The sequence below is a fragment of the Engystomops pustulosus genome, chromosome 3, assembly GCF_040894005.1.
Source record: "Engystomops pustulosus chromosome 3, aEngPut4.maternal, whole genome shotgun sequence".
Taxonomy (NCBI): Eukaryota; Metazoa; Chordata; class Amphibia; order Anura; family Leptodactylidae; genus Engystomops; species Engystomops pustulosus.
In genome coordinates this window covers 219,190,852-219,206,329 of record NC_092413.1, presented here as the reverse complement: position 1 = coordinate 219,206,329, position 15,478 = coordinate 219,190,852, and the positions used below count along the sequence as shown (strand labels likewise).

Sequence of the window (15,478 nt, the reverse complement as noted above, 5' to 3'; positions counted from 1 at the left end):
CTAATAACTGGAGGACCATCACCCATGTCTAATAACTGGGTGACCATCAGCCATGTCTAATAACTGGGTGACCATCAGCCATGTCTAATAACTGGGTGACCCTCAGCCGTGTCTAATAACTGGGTGACCATCAGTCATGTCTAATAACTGGGTGACCATCAGTCATGTCTAATAACTGGAGGACCATCACCCATGGCTAATAACTGGGTGACCATCAGTCATATCTAATAACTGGGTGACCATCAGCCATGTCTAATAACTGGGTGACCATCAGCCATGTCTAATAACTGGGTGACCATCAGCCATGTCTAATAACTGGGTGACCATCATCCATGTCTAATAACTGGGTGACCATCAGTCATGTCTAATAACTGGGTGACCATCATCCATGTCTAATAACTGGGTGACCATCAGCCATGTCTAATAACTGGAGGACCATCAGCCATGTCTAATAACTGGGTGACCATCAGCCATGTCTAATAAATGGAGGACCATCACCCATGTCTAATAACTGGAGGACCATCACCCATGTCTAATAACTGGGGGACCATCAGCCATGTCTAATAACAGGGTGTCCATCAGCCATGTCTAATAACTGGAGGACCATCAGCCATGTCTAATAACTGGAGGACCATCACCCATGTCTAATAACTGGGTGACCATCAGCCATGTCTAATAACTGGGTGACCATCAGCCATGTCTAATAACTGGGTGACCATCAGCCATGTCTAATAACTGGGTGACCATCATCCATGTCTAATAACTGGGTGACCATCAGTCATGTCTAATAACTGGGTGACCATCATCCATGTCTAATAACTGGGTGACCATCAGCCATGTCTAATAACTGGAGGACCATCAGCCATGTCTAATAACTGGGTGACCATCAGCCATGTCTAATAAATGGAGGACCATCACCCATGTCTAATAACTGGAGGACCATCACCCATGTCTAATAACTGGGGGACCATCAGCCATGTCTAATAACAGGGTGTCCATCAGCCATGTCTAATAACTGGAGGACCATCAGCCATGTCTAATAACTGGAGGACCATCACCCATGTCTAATAACTGGGTGACCATCAGCCATGTCTAATAACTGGGTGACCATCTGCCATGTCTAATAACTGGGTGACCATCAGCCATGTCTAATAACTGGAGGACCATCAGCCGTGTCTAATAACTGGAGGACCATCAGCCATGTCTAATAACTGGGGGACCATCAGCCATGTCTAATAACTGGGTGACCATCAGCCGTGTCTAATAACTGGGTGACCATCAGCCATGTCTAATAACTGGGTGACCATCAGTCATGTCTAATAACTGGGTGACCATCAGCCATGTCTAATAACTGGGTGACCATCAGTCATGTCTAATAACTGGGTGACCATCAGTCATGTCTAATAACTGGGTGACCATCAGCCATGTCTAATAACTGGGTGACCATCAGTCATGTCTAATAACTGGGTGACCATCAGCCATGTCTAATAACTGGGTGACCATCAGCCATGTCTAATAACTGGAGGACCATCAGCCATGTCTAATAACTGGGTGACCATCAGCCATGTCTAATAACTGGGTGACCATCAGTCATGTCTAATAACTGGAGGACCATCAGCCATGTCTAATAACTGGGTGATCATCAGCCATGTCTAATAACTGGAGGACCATCAGCCATGTCTAATAACTGGGTGACCATCAGCCATGTCTAATAACTGGGTGACCATCAGCCATGTCTAATAACTGGGTGACCATCAGCCATGTCTAATAACTGGGTGACCATCAGTCATGTCTTATAACTGGGTGACCATCAGCCATGTCTAATAACTGGGTGACCATCATCCATGTCTAATAACTGGAGGACCATCACCCATGTCTAATGACTAGGTGACCATCAGCCATGTCTAATAACTGGAGGACCATCAGCCATGTCTAATAACTGGGTGACCATCAGCCATGTCTAATAACTGGGTGACCATCAGCCATGTCTAATAACTGGGTGACCATCAGCCATGTCTAATAACTGGGTGACCATCATCCATGTCTAATAACTGGGTGACCATCAGTCATGTCTAATAACTGGGTGACCATCATCCATGTCTAATAACTGGGTGACCATCAGCCATGTCTAATAACTGGGTGACCATCAGCCATGTCTAATAACTGGGTGACCATCATCCATGTCTAATAACTGGGTGACCATCAGCCATGTCTAATAACTGGGTGACCATCAGCCATGTCTAATAACTGGGTGACCATCAGCCATGTCTAATAACTGGGGGACCATCAGCCATGTCTAATAACTGGGTGACCATCAGCCATGTCTAATAACTGGAGGACCATCAGCCATGTCTAATAACTGGGTGACCATCAGCCATGTCTAATAACTGGGTGACCATCATCCATGTCTAATAACTGGGTGACCATCAGCCATGTCTAATAACTGGAGGACCATCAGCCATGTCTTATACCTGGGTGACCATCAGTCATATCTAATAACTGGAGGACCATCAGCCATGTCTAATAACTGGATGACCATCAGCCATGTCTAATAACTGGGTGACCATCAGCCATGTCTAATAACTGGAGGACCATCAGCCATGTCTAATAACTAGTTGACCATCTGCCATGTCTAATAACTGGGTGACCATCAGCCATGTCTAATAACTGGGTGACTATCAGTCATGTCTAATAACTGGGTGACCATCAGCCATGTCTCATAACTGGGTTACCATCAGCCATGTCTAATAACTGGGTGACCATCAGCCATGTCTAATAACTGGGTGACTATCAGTCATGTCTAATAACTGGGTGACCATCATCCATGTCTAATAACTGGGTGACCATCATCCATGTCTAATAACTGGGTGACCATCAGCCACGTGTAATGACTGGGTGACCATCAGCCACGTGTAATGACTGGGTGACCATCAGCCATGTCTAATAACTGGGTGACCATCAGCCATGTCTAATAACTGGGTGACCATCAGCCATGTCTAATAACTGGGTGACCATCAGCCATGTCTAATAACTGGGTGACCATCAGCCATGTCTAATAACTGGGAGACCATCAGTCATGTCTAATAACTGGGTGACCATCATCCATGTCTAATAACTGGGTGACCATCAGCCATGTCTAATAACTGGGTGACCATCAGCCATGTCTAATAACTGGGTGACCATCAGCCATGTCTAATAACTGGGTGACCATCAGCCATGTCTAATAACTGGGTGACCATCAGTCATGTCTAATAACTGGGTGACCATCATCCATGTCTAATAACTGGGTGACCATCATCCATATCTAATAACTGGGTGACCATCAGCCATGTCTAATAACTGGGTGACCATCAGTCATGTCTAATAACTGGGTGACCATCAGTCATGTCTAATAACTGGGTGACCATCAGCCATGTCTAATAACTGGGTGACCATCAGCCATATCTAATAACTGGGTGACCATCATCCATGTCTAATAACTGGGTGACCATCAGTCATGTCTAATAACTGGGTGACCATCAGCCATGTCTAATAACTGGGTGACCATCAGCCATGTCTAATAACTGGGTGACCATCAGCCATGTCTAATAACTGGGTGACCATCAGTCATGTCTAATAACTGGAGGACCATCAGCCATGTCTAATAACTGGGTGACCATCAGCCATGTCTAATAACTGGGTGACCATCAGCCATGTCTAATAACTGGGTGACCATCAGCCATGTCTAATAACTGGGTGACCATCATCCATGTCTAATAACTGGGTGACCATCAGTCATGTCTAATAACTGGCTGACCATCATCCATGTCTAATAACTGGGTGACCATCAGCCATGTCTAATAACTGGGTGACCATCAGCCATGTCTAATAACTGGGTGACCATCATCCATGTCTAATAACTGGGTGACCATCAGCCATGTCTAATAACTGGGTGACCATCAGCCATGTCTAATAACTGGGTGACCATCAGCCATGTCTAATAACTGGGGGACCATCAGCCATGTCTAATAACTGGGTGACCATCATCCATGTCTAATAACTGGGTGACCATCAGCCATGTCTAATAACTGGAGGACCATCAGCCATGTCTTATACCTGGGTGACCATCAGTCATATCTAATAACTGGAGGACCATCAGCCATGTCTAATAACTGGATGACCATCAGCCATGTCTAATAACTGGGTGACCATTAGCCATGTCTAATAACTGGAGGACCATCAGCCATGTCTAATAACTAGTTGACCATCTGCCATGTCTAATAACTGGGTGACCATCAGCCATGTCTAATAACTGGGTGACTATCAGTCATGTCTAATAACTGGGTGACCATCAGCCATGTCTCATAACTGGGTGACCATCAGCCATGTCTTATAACTGGGTGACCATCAGCCATGTCTAATAACTGGGTGACCATCATCCATGTCTAATAACTGGGTGACCATCATCCATGTCTAATAACTGGGTGACCATCAGCCACGTGTAATGACTGGGTGACCATCAGCCATGTCTAATAACTGGGTGACCATCTGCCATGTCTAATAACTGGGTGACCATCAGCCATGTCTAATAACTGGATGACCATCAGCCATGTCTAATAACTGGGTGACCATCATCCATGTCTAATAACTGGGTGACCATCAGCCACGTGTAATGACTAGGTGACCATCAGCCATGTCTAATAACTGGGTGACCATCAGCCATGTCTAATAACTGGGTGATAATCAGCAATGTCTAATAACTGGGTGACTATCAGTCATGTCTAATAACTGGGTGACCATCATCCATGTCTAATAACTGGGTGACCATCATCCATGTCTAATAACTGGGTGACCATCAGCCACGTGTAATGACTGGGTGACCATCAGCCACGTGTAATGACTGGGTGACTATCAGCCATGTCTAATAACTGGGTGACCATCAGCCATGTCTAATAACTGGGTGACCATCAGCCATGTCTAATAACTGGGTGACCATCAGCCATGTCTAATAACTGGGTGACCATCAGTCATGTCTAATAACTGGGTGACCATCATCCATGTCTAATAACTGGGTGACCATCAGCCATGTCTAATAACTGGGTGACCATCAGCCATGTCTAATAACTGGGTGACCATCAGCCATGTCTAATAACTGGGTGACCATCAGCCATGTCTAATAACTGGGTGACCATCAGCCATGTCTAATAACTGGAGGACCATCACCCATGTCTAATAACTGGGTGACCATCAGCCATGTCTAATAACTGGGTGACCATCACCCATGTCTAATAACTGGGTGACCATCAGCCATGTCTAATAACTGGCGGACCATCAGTCATGTCTAATAACTGGGTGACCATCATCCATGTCTAATAACTGGGTGACCATCAGCCATGTCTAATAACTGGGTGACCATCAGCCATGTCTAATAACTGGGTGACCATCAGCCATGTCTAATAACTGGGTGACCATCAGCCATGTCTAATAACTGGGTGACCATCAGTCATGTCTAATAACTGGAGGACCATCACCCATGTCTAATAACTGGGTGACCATCAGCCATGTCTAATAACTGGGTGACCATCACCCATGTCTAATAACTGGGTGACCATCAGCCATGTCTAATAACTGGGTGACCATCAGCCATGTCTAATAACTGGGTGACCATCAGCCATGTCTAATAACTGGGTGACCATCAGCCATGTCTAATAACTGGGTGACCATCAGCCATGTCTAATAACTGGGTGACCATCAGCCATGTCTAATAACTGGCGGACCATCAGTCATGTCTAATAACTGGGGGACCATCAGCCATGTCTTATAACTGGGTGACCATCATCCATGTCTAATAACTGGGTGACCATCAGCCATGTCTAATAACTGGGTGACCATCAGCCATGTCTAATAACTGGGTGACCATCAGCCATGTCTAATAACTGGGTGACCATCAGCCATGTCTAATAACTGGGTGACCATCAGCCATGTCTAATAACTGGGTGACCATCAGCCATGTCTAATAACTGGAGGACCATCACCCATGTCTAATAACTGGGTGACCATCAGCCATGTCTAATAACTGGGTGACCATCAGCCATGTCTAATAACTGGGTGACCATCAGCCATGTCTAATAACTGGGTGACCATCAGCCATGTCTAATAACTGGGTGACCATCAGCCATGTCTAATAACTGGGTGACCATAAGCCATGTCTAATAACTGGGTGACAATCAGCCATGTCTAATAACTGGGTGACCATCAGTCATGTCTAATAACTGGGTGACCATCAGCCATGTCTAATAACTGGGTGACCATCAGTCATGTCTAATAACTGGGTGACCATCAGCCGTGTCTAATAACTGGAGGACCGTCAGCCATGTCTAATAACTGGGTGACCATCAGCCATGTCTAATAACTGGGTGACCCTCAGCCATGTCTAATAACTGGAGGACCGTCAGCCATGTCTAATAACTGGGTGACCATCAGCCATGTCTAATAACTGGGTGACCCTCAGCCATGTCTAATAACTGGAGGACCGTCAGCCATGTCTAATAACTGGGTGACCATCAGCCATGTCTAATAACTGGGTGACCCTCAGCCATGTCTAATAACTGGAGGACCGTCAGCCATGTCTAATAACTGGGTGACCATCAGCCGTGTCTAATAACTGGGTGACCATCAGCCATGTCTAATAACTGGGTGACCATCATTAATGTCTAATAACTGGGTGACCATCAGTCATGTCTAATAACTGGAGGACCATCTGCCACGTGTAATGGCTGGGTGACTAGTGGGACATCATCTTAGGTGAGATATTGAGAAAGATGAATTATTTACAGGACCTTTGGTTTTTTCCTATCTCTTTAGGTTTTCCCAAAAAAGTTGGTTGCGTTTTCCACCTGGATTGACCGCACAAGATGGGCGAGAAATACGTGGGCGATGTCGGCCATCTTTATTCTAACTATGGCAGATATTGTGGACATGGTAAGAGAGCTCAGGATGGTGGCACTACGCACCAGGACACTTCATAATAAAATGGTACATAGGGCGTCCATAGATATGCCGGATCCCCTACTGCCCCATGGGAGGATTTGTTTTGAGCCCCAGTCTCTCCATAATACATGGCATGTGCTTATCTTGTGTGTAGGACCTGTGAGAAGGTACTTACCACCCATTGGAAGATCTTTCACTTTCTCAACCTCTTTGCATCGTCTAATAGGCTTAACAGAAACTTTCTGGTGCAGTTGGAATTTTGTTCTCTAGTGGGAACCCTTTCCGAGCCCTCACCCAGCACCCAACTAAAATCTCCATGGGATAGTCCTCTCTCTCCTGTAGTCCTGACTCCTGTCTTACTGTCTCCTCCACAGCTCAGCTGTCTGCAGTACTACTCTGCATCCTACAACAGCACTCTGCAGTCCTCCGACTCCTGGGGCTGCGTGGAGAACCCCAAATATTACAGTTACATCGCGGTCCTGGCCCTGATCGCCACCATCATGTTGGTGCAGGTCAGCCACATGGTGAAGCTCACCCTCATGCTGATGATCACCATCGCAGTCGGAGTGGTCAACATTTACGCCTGGAGGCCAATTTTTGATGATTATGATAGGAATCGATTCAATGGCTACGTGTGAGTGTGACCCTTATAACGTATCTTCTGACACATCATCTATATATGCTCCATACTGACACATCATCTATATATGCTCCATACTGACACATCATCTATATGTCCTCCATACAGACACATCATCTATATATCCTCCATACAGACACATCATCTATATGTCCTCCATACTGACACATCATCTATATGTCCTCCATACTGACACATCATCTATATGTCCTCCATACTGACACATCATCTATATGTCCTCCATACAGACACATCATCTATATATCCTCCATACTGACACATCATCTATATGTCCTCCATACTGACACATCATCTATATGTCCTCCATACTGACACCTTATCCATATGTCCTCCATACTGACACATCATCTATATGTCCTCCATACTGACACCTTATCCATATGTCCTCCATACTGACACATCATCTGTATATCCTCTATACTGACACATCATCTATATGTCCTCCATACTGACACATAATCTATATGCCCCCCATACTGACACATCATCTATATGTCCTCCATACTGACACATCATCTATATATCCTCCATACTGACACATCATCTATATGTCCTCCATACTGGAACATCATCTATATATCCTCCATACTGACACATCATCTATATGTCGTCCATACTGACACCTTATCCATATGTCCTCCATACTGACACATCATCTGTATATCCTCTATACTGACACATCATCTATATGCCCCCCATACTGACACATCATCTATATATGCTCCATACTGACACATCATCTATATGTCGTCCATACTGACACCTTATCCATATGTCCTCCATACTGACACATCATCTGTATATCCTCTATACTGACACATCATCTATATGCCCCCCATACTGACACATCATCTATATATCCTCCATACTGACACATCATCTATATGTCGTCCATACTGACACCTTATCCATATGTCCTCCATACTGACACATCATCTGTATATCCTCTATACTGACACATCATCTATATGCCCCCCATACTGACACATCATCTATATATGCTCCATACTGACACATCATCTATATGTCCTCCATACTGACACCTTATCCATATGTCCTCCATACTGACACATCATCTATATATCCTCCATACTGACACATCATCTATATGTCCTCCATACTGGAACATCATCTATATATCCTCCATACTGACACATCATCTATATGTCGTCCATGCTGACACCTTATCCATATGTCCTCCATACTGACACATCCTCTATATGTGCTCTATACTGACACATATATATATATATATCCTCCATACTGACACATCATCTACAGTTTCTATCATCTACAGGCTAAATTACTGTTTATGCAAAAATTGGCACAAAGTTCTCTTTGCCATCTCTCTGCAGGACTTATCTGGTTCCTTCCAAATATTCCATGACGGCAATGATCTTCATCATGATGCTCAGCTTTTACTACTTTGCCCGACATGTAAGTTTACATCTCACCCAAAACTTTAAAACTGGGAGCACACAGACACACAACATAGAGGGGACAGGGGTTCTCCACAACACCAGGATCCAACACACCTTCAGGACCACATGTGACCAAGTCCATAAATGACCACGTTCCTGGAAAGAGGAGCAAAGGTCCAAGTGTAGGAGTAATGACCACCAATCAGCTTGCAGACACCTTCCATCTACTGATTCTGAAGACCTTCGGTTGTGTTGGAATAATATCATGGAACTGGACCAGGGGAAAATAAGCAGTTTTCTACAGCAGAAGCAAAAGTTGTGGTTGCTATCACCCTTATCCTTTAAAGAATGAAATGGGAGGTCACTAAAAGACCACAGTTCCACCCCAGCATCATGGTCCATAATTTTGGTCCATCAAACATCTCTTTTTGAGTACTTGTAGTCCATGATAGCCAACCATGATGGGATCTGCTGAACATTGAGTTCCTATATACCTCAACATCAAGTAAATTGACCGATCCCAACAATTTTGATGGAGGTCGAGAAGTTGTCAATAGCCATATCCCTCAAAAGGAAAGATAAGTCAATAGAAGGCCACGCTCTACAGTTGTGGGCCAGCATTGCAGTGATGGACAACTTCTAGCTAACCTTGGTGAAATCCGCTAAGAATTTAGTTCCTATACACCTAGAACCTGCTAGAACATTCCACCAAAATTGTTTGGACCTTCCAAAAATGTCTGTTGTCTATCGTTGACCTTAAGTTGACTTTGGTCTTTCAGGTGGAGAAGTTGGCCAGGACCCTATTCTTATGGAAGATCGATGTACACGATCAGAAGGAGAAGGTCTACGATATGAGACGCTGGAACGAAGCCTTGGTCACCAACATGTTGCCTGAGCATGTTGCCCGACATTTCTTGGGCTCCAAAAAGAGAGACGAGGTAAGTAGAAGCCCAGGTGTATGGCGGGAGGGATGGCCATGCTGGTCTGGTGATGTTCAGATGATTGGTATCTCTTCCTTGTCTCTCAGGAATTGTACAGTCAGTCATACGATGAGATTGGGGTCATGTTTGCTTCTATCCCAAACTTCTCGGACTTTTATACAGAAGAAAGCATCAACAATGGAGGCATCGAGTGTCTCAGGTTCCTCAATGAGATCATCTCAGATTTTGATGCAGTAAGTTTCTAAGTTCTAAAGTATCTAGAAGAACCGGGAATGTCTCGAGCCCCGAGGCTGGGACTGGAGGGATTATTAAGGGTTGGCCTACTATATACCAATCAACATTCACAATATATTTATCTAGGCTGATGTTTATGAGATTCATTCATGAGGAGGAATGTTATTGTCTGAGGATGTCTACAAGAGGCAGGTCTATTCTAAAGGTCCATCATTAGTCCTTGTCTATAATCGCCAAAGATAATTAGTGGCAGATCTAAGCAACGTTGGAAGAATAAGTACTAACTCCAGATTCATTTCTTATAGTTGTTGGATGAGCCTCAGTTTCGCTGTATTACCAAGATTAAAACCATAGGAAGCACTTACATGGCTGCATCCGGAGTCACTCCAGACTCCAACACTAATGGCTACAACAATACTATTAAGGTGAGAATCACAGTATATAACGTGTACAACAATAGATGTAATAGGAAAAATAAAGTGTCTGCTCACCCAAACTAGAACTATACTGCTCCTCTATTTTGAATATAACTACTTTAATACTGCCCCTATGTACAAGAATATAACTGCTATAATACTGCCCCCTATGTACAAGAATATAACTACTATAATACTGCCCCCTATGTACAAGAATATAACTACTATAATACTGCCCCCTATGTACAGGAATATAACTACTATAATACTGCCCCCTATGTACAAGAATATAACTACTATTATACTGCCTCCTATGTACAAGAATATAACTACTATAATACTGCCCCCTATGTACAAGAATATAACTACTATAATACTGCCCCCTATGTACAAGAATATAACTACTATAATACTACCCCCCTATGTACAATAATATAACTACTATAATACTGCCCCCTATGTACAAGAATATAACTACTATAATACTGCCCCTATGTACAAGAATATAACTACTATAATACTGCCTCCTATGTACAAGAATATAACTACTATAATACTGCCCCCTATGTACAAGAATATAACTACTATAATACTGCCCCCTATGTACAAGAATATAACTACTATAATACTGCCCCTATGTACAAGAATATAACTACCATAATACTGCCCCTATGTACAAGAATATAACTACTATAATACTGCCCCTATGTACAAGAATATAACTACTATAATACTGCCCCCTATGTACATGAATATAACTACTATAATACTGCCCCCTATGTACAAGAATATAACTACTATAATACTGCCCCCTATGTACAAGAATATAAATACTATAATACTGCCCCCTATGTACATGAATATATCTACTATAATACTGCCCCCTATGTACAAGAATATAACTACTATAATACTGCCCCCTATGTACAAGAATATAACTACTATAATACTGCCCCCTATGTACAAGAATATAACTACTATAATACTGCCCCCTATGTACAAGAACATAACTACTATAATACTGCCCCCTATGTACTAGAATATAACTACTATAATACTGCCCCCTATGTACAAGAATATAACTACTATAATACTGTCCCCTATGTACAGGATTATAACTACTATAATACTGCCCCCTATGTACAGGAATATAACTACTATAATACTGCCCCTATGTACAAGAATATAACTACTATAATACTGCCCCTGTGTACAAGAATATAACTACTATCATACTGCCCCCTATGTACAAGAATATAACTACTATAATACTGCCCCCTATGTACAAGAATATAACTACTATAATACTGCCCCCTATGTACAAGAATATAACTACTATAATACTGCCCCTATGTACAAGAATATAACTACTATAATACTGCCCCCTATGTACAAGAATATAACTACTATGATACTACCCCCTATGTACAAGAATAGAACTACTATAATACTGCCCCTATGTACAAGAATATAACTACTATAATACTGCCCCCTATGTACAAGAATAGAACTACTATAATACTGCCCCCTATGTACAAGAATATAACTACTATAATACTGCCCTCTATGTACAAGAATATAACTACTATAATACTGCCCCCTATGTACAAGAATATAACTACTATAATACTGCTCCCTATGTACAAGAATATAACTACTATAATACTTCCCCCTATGTACAGGAATATAACTACTATAATACTGCCCCCTACGTACAAGAATATAACTACTATAATACTATCCCCTATGTACAATAATATAACTACTATAATACCGCCCCCTATGTACAAGAATATAACTACTATAATACTGCCCCTATGTACAAGAATATAACTACTATAATACTGCCCCCTATGTACAAAAATATAACTACTATAATACTGCCCCCTATGTACAAGAATATAACTACTATAATACTGCCCCCTATGTACAAAAATACAACTACTATAATACTGCCCCCTATGTACAAGAATATAACTACTATAATACTTCCCCCTATGTACAGGAATATAACTACTATAATACTGCCCCCTATGTACAGGAATATAACTACTATAATACTGCTCCCTATGTACAAGAATATAACTACTATAATACTTCCCCCTATGTACAGGAATATAACTACTATAATACTGCCCCCTACGTACAAGAATATAACTACTATAATACTATCCCCTATGTACAATAATATAACTACTATAATACCGCCCCCTATGTACAAGAATATAACTACTATAATACTGCCCCTATGTACAAGAATATAACTACTATAATACTGCCCCCTATGTACAAAAATATAACTACTATAATACTGCCCCCTATGTACAAAAATATAACTACTATAATACTGCCCCCTATGTACAAGAATATAACTACTATAATACTGCCCCCTATGTACAAGAATATAACTACTATAATACTGCCCCCTATGTACAAGAATATAACTACTATAATACTGCCCCCTATGTACAAGAATATAACTACTATAATACTGCCCCTATGTACAAGAATATAACTACTATAATACTGCCCCTATGTACAAGAATATAACTACTATAATACTGCCCCCTATGTACAAGAATATAACTACTATAATACTGCCCCCTATGTACAAGAATATAACTACTATAATACTGCCCCCTATGTACAAGAATATAACTACTATAATACTGCCCCCTATGTACAAGAATATAACTACTATAATACTGCCCCCTATGTACAAGAATATAACTACTATAATACTGCTCCCTATGTACAAGAATATAACTACTATAATACTTCCCCCTATGTACAGGAATATAACTACTATAATACTGCCCCCTATGTACAAGAATATAACTACTATAATACTGCCCCCTATGTACAAGAATATAACTACTATAATACTGCCCCCTATGTACAAGAATATAACTACTATAATACTGCCCCCTATGTACAAGAATATAACTACTATAATACTGCTCCCTATGTACAAGAATATAACTACTATAATACTGCCCCCTATGTACAGGAATATAACTACTATAATACTGCCCCCTATGTACAGGAATATAACTACTATAATACTGTCCCCTATGTACAGGAATATAACTACTATAATACTGCCCCCTATGTACAAGAATATAACTACTATAATACTGCCCCTATGTACAAGAATATAACTACTATAATACTGCCCCTATGTACAAGAATATAACTACTATAATACTGCCCCTATGTACAAGAATATAACTACTATAATACTGCCCCCTATGTACAAGAATATAACTACTATAATACTGCTCCCTATGTACAGGAAAATAACTACTATAATACTGCCCCCTATGTACAGGAATATAACTACTATAATACTGCCCCCTATGTACAGGAATATATCTAAAATAATACTGCCCCCTATGTACAGTAATATAACTACTATAATACTGCCCCCAATGTACAGGAATATAACTACTATAATACTGCCCCTATGTACAAGAATATAAATACTATAATACTGCCCCCTATGTACAGTAATATAACTACTATAATACTGCCCCCTATGTACAAGAATAGAACTACTATAATACTGCCCCTATGTACAAGAATATAACTACTATAATAATGCCCCCTATGTACAAGAATATAACTACTATAATACTGCCCCCTATGTACAAGAATATAACTACTATAATACTGCCCCCTATGTACAAGAATATAACTACTATAATACAACCCCCTATGTACAGGAATATAACTACTATAATACTGCCCCCTATGTACAGGAATATAACTACTATAATACTGCCCCCTATGTACAGGAATATAACTACTATAATACTGCCTCCTATGTACAAGAATATAACTACTATAATGCTGCCCCCTATGTACAAGAATAGAACTACTATAATACTGCCCCCTATGTACAGGAATATAACTACTATAATACTGCCCCTTATGTACAAGAATATAACTACTATAATACTGCCCCTATGTACAAGAATAAAACTACTATAATACTCTCCCCTATGTACAGGAATATAACTACTATAATACTCTCCCCTATGTACAGGAATATAACTACTATAATACTGCCCCCTATGTACAAGAATATAACTACTATAATACTGCCCCTATGTACAAGAATATAACTACTATAATACTGCCCCCTATGTACAAGAATATAACTACTATAATACTGCCCCCTATGTACAAGAATATAACTACTATAATACTGCCCCTGTGTACAAGAATATAACTACTATAATACTGCCCCCTATGTACAAGAATATAACTACTATAATACTGCCCCTATGTACAAGAATATAACTACTATAATACTGCCCCTATGTACAAGAATATAACTACTATAATACTGCCCCCTATGTACAAGAATATAACTACTATAATACTGCCCCCTATGTACAAGAATATAACTACTATAATACTGCCCCCTATGTACAAGAATATAACTACTATAATACTGCCCCCTATGTACAAGAATAAAACTACTATAATACTGCCCCCTATGTACAAGAATATAACTACTATAATACTGCTCCCTATGTACAAGAATATAACTACTATAATACTTCCCCCTATGTACAGGAATATAACTACTATAATACTCTCCCCTATGTACAGGAATATAACTACTATAATACTGCCCCCTATGTACAAGAATATAACTACTATAATACTGCCCCTATGTACAAGAATATAACTACTATAATACTGCCCCCTATGTACAAGAATATAACTACTATAATACTGCTCCCTATTTATAGGAAAATAACTACTATAATACTGCCCCCTATGTACAGGAATATAACTACTATAATACTGCCCCCTATGTACAGG

The 15,478-nt window shown here is 41.0% G+C and overlaps 1 protein-coding gene across 1 annotated transcript in view; it reads left to right on the top strand.

The window, feature by feature from the left end:
* The window catches only part of ADCY3 (adenylate cyclase 3), a 158,508-nt gene that overhangs the window by 131,516 nt on the left and 11,514 nt on the right, over positions 1-15,478 (top strand). Inside the window, exons 12-17 of the mRNA XM_072143862.1 lie at positions 6,844-6,960; positions 7,344-7,603; positions 8,986-9,067; positions 9,831-9,989; positions 10,079-10,225; positions 10,532-10,651. Of these exons, the coding sequence (XP_071999963.1) occupies positions 6,844-6,960; positions 7,344-7,603; positions 8,986-9,067; positions 9,831-9,989; positions 10,079-10,225; positions 10,532-10,651 (885 nt within the window). The remainder of the gene's footprint in view (positions 1-6,843; positions 6,961-7,343; positions 7,604-8,985; positions 9,068-9,830; positions 9,990-10,078; positions 10,226-10,531; positions 10,652-15,478) is intronic.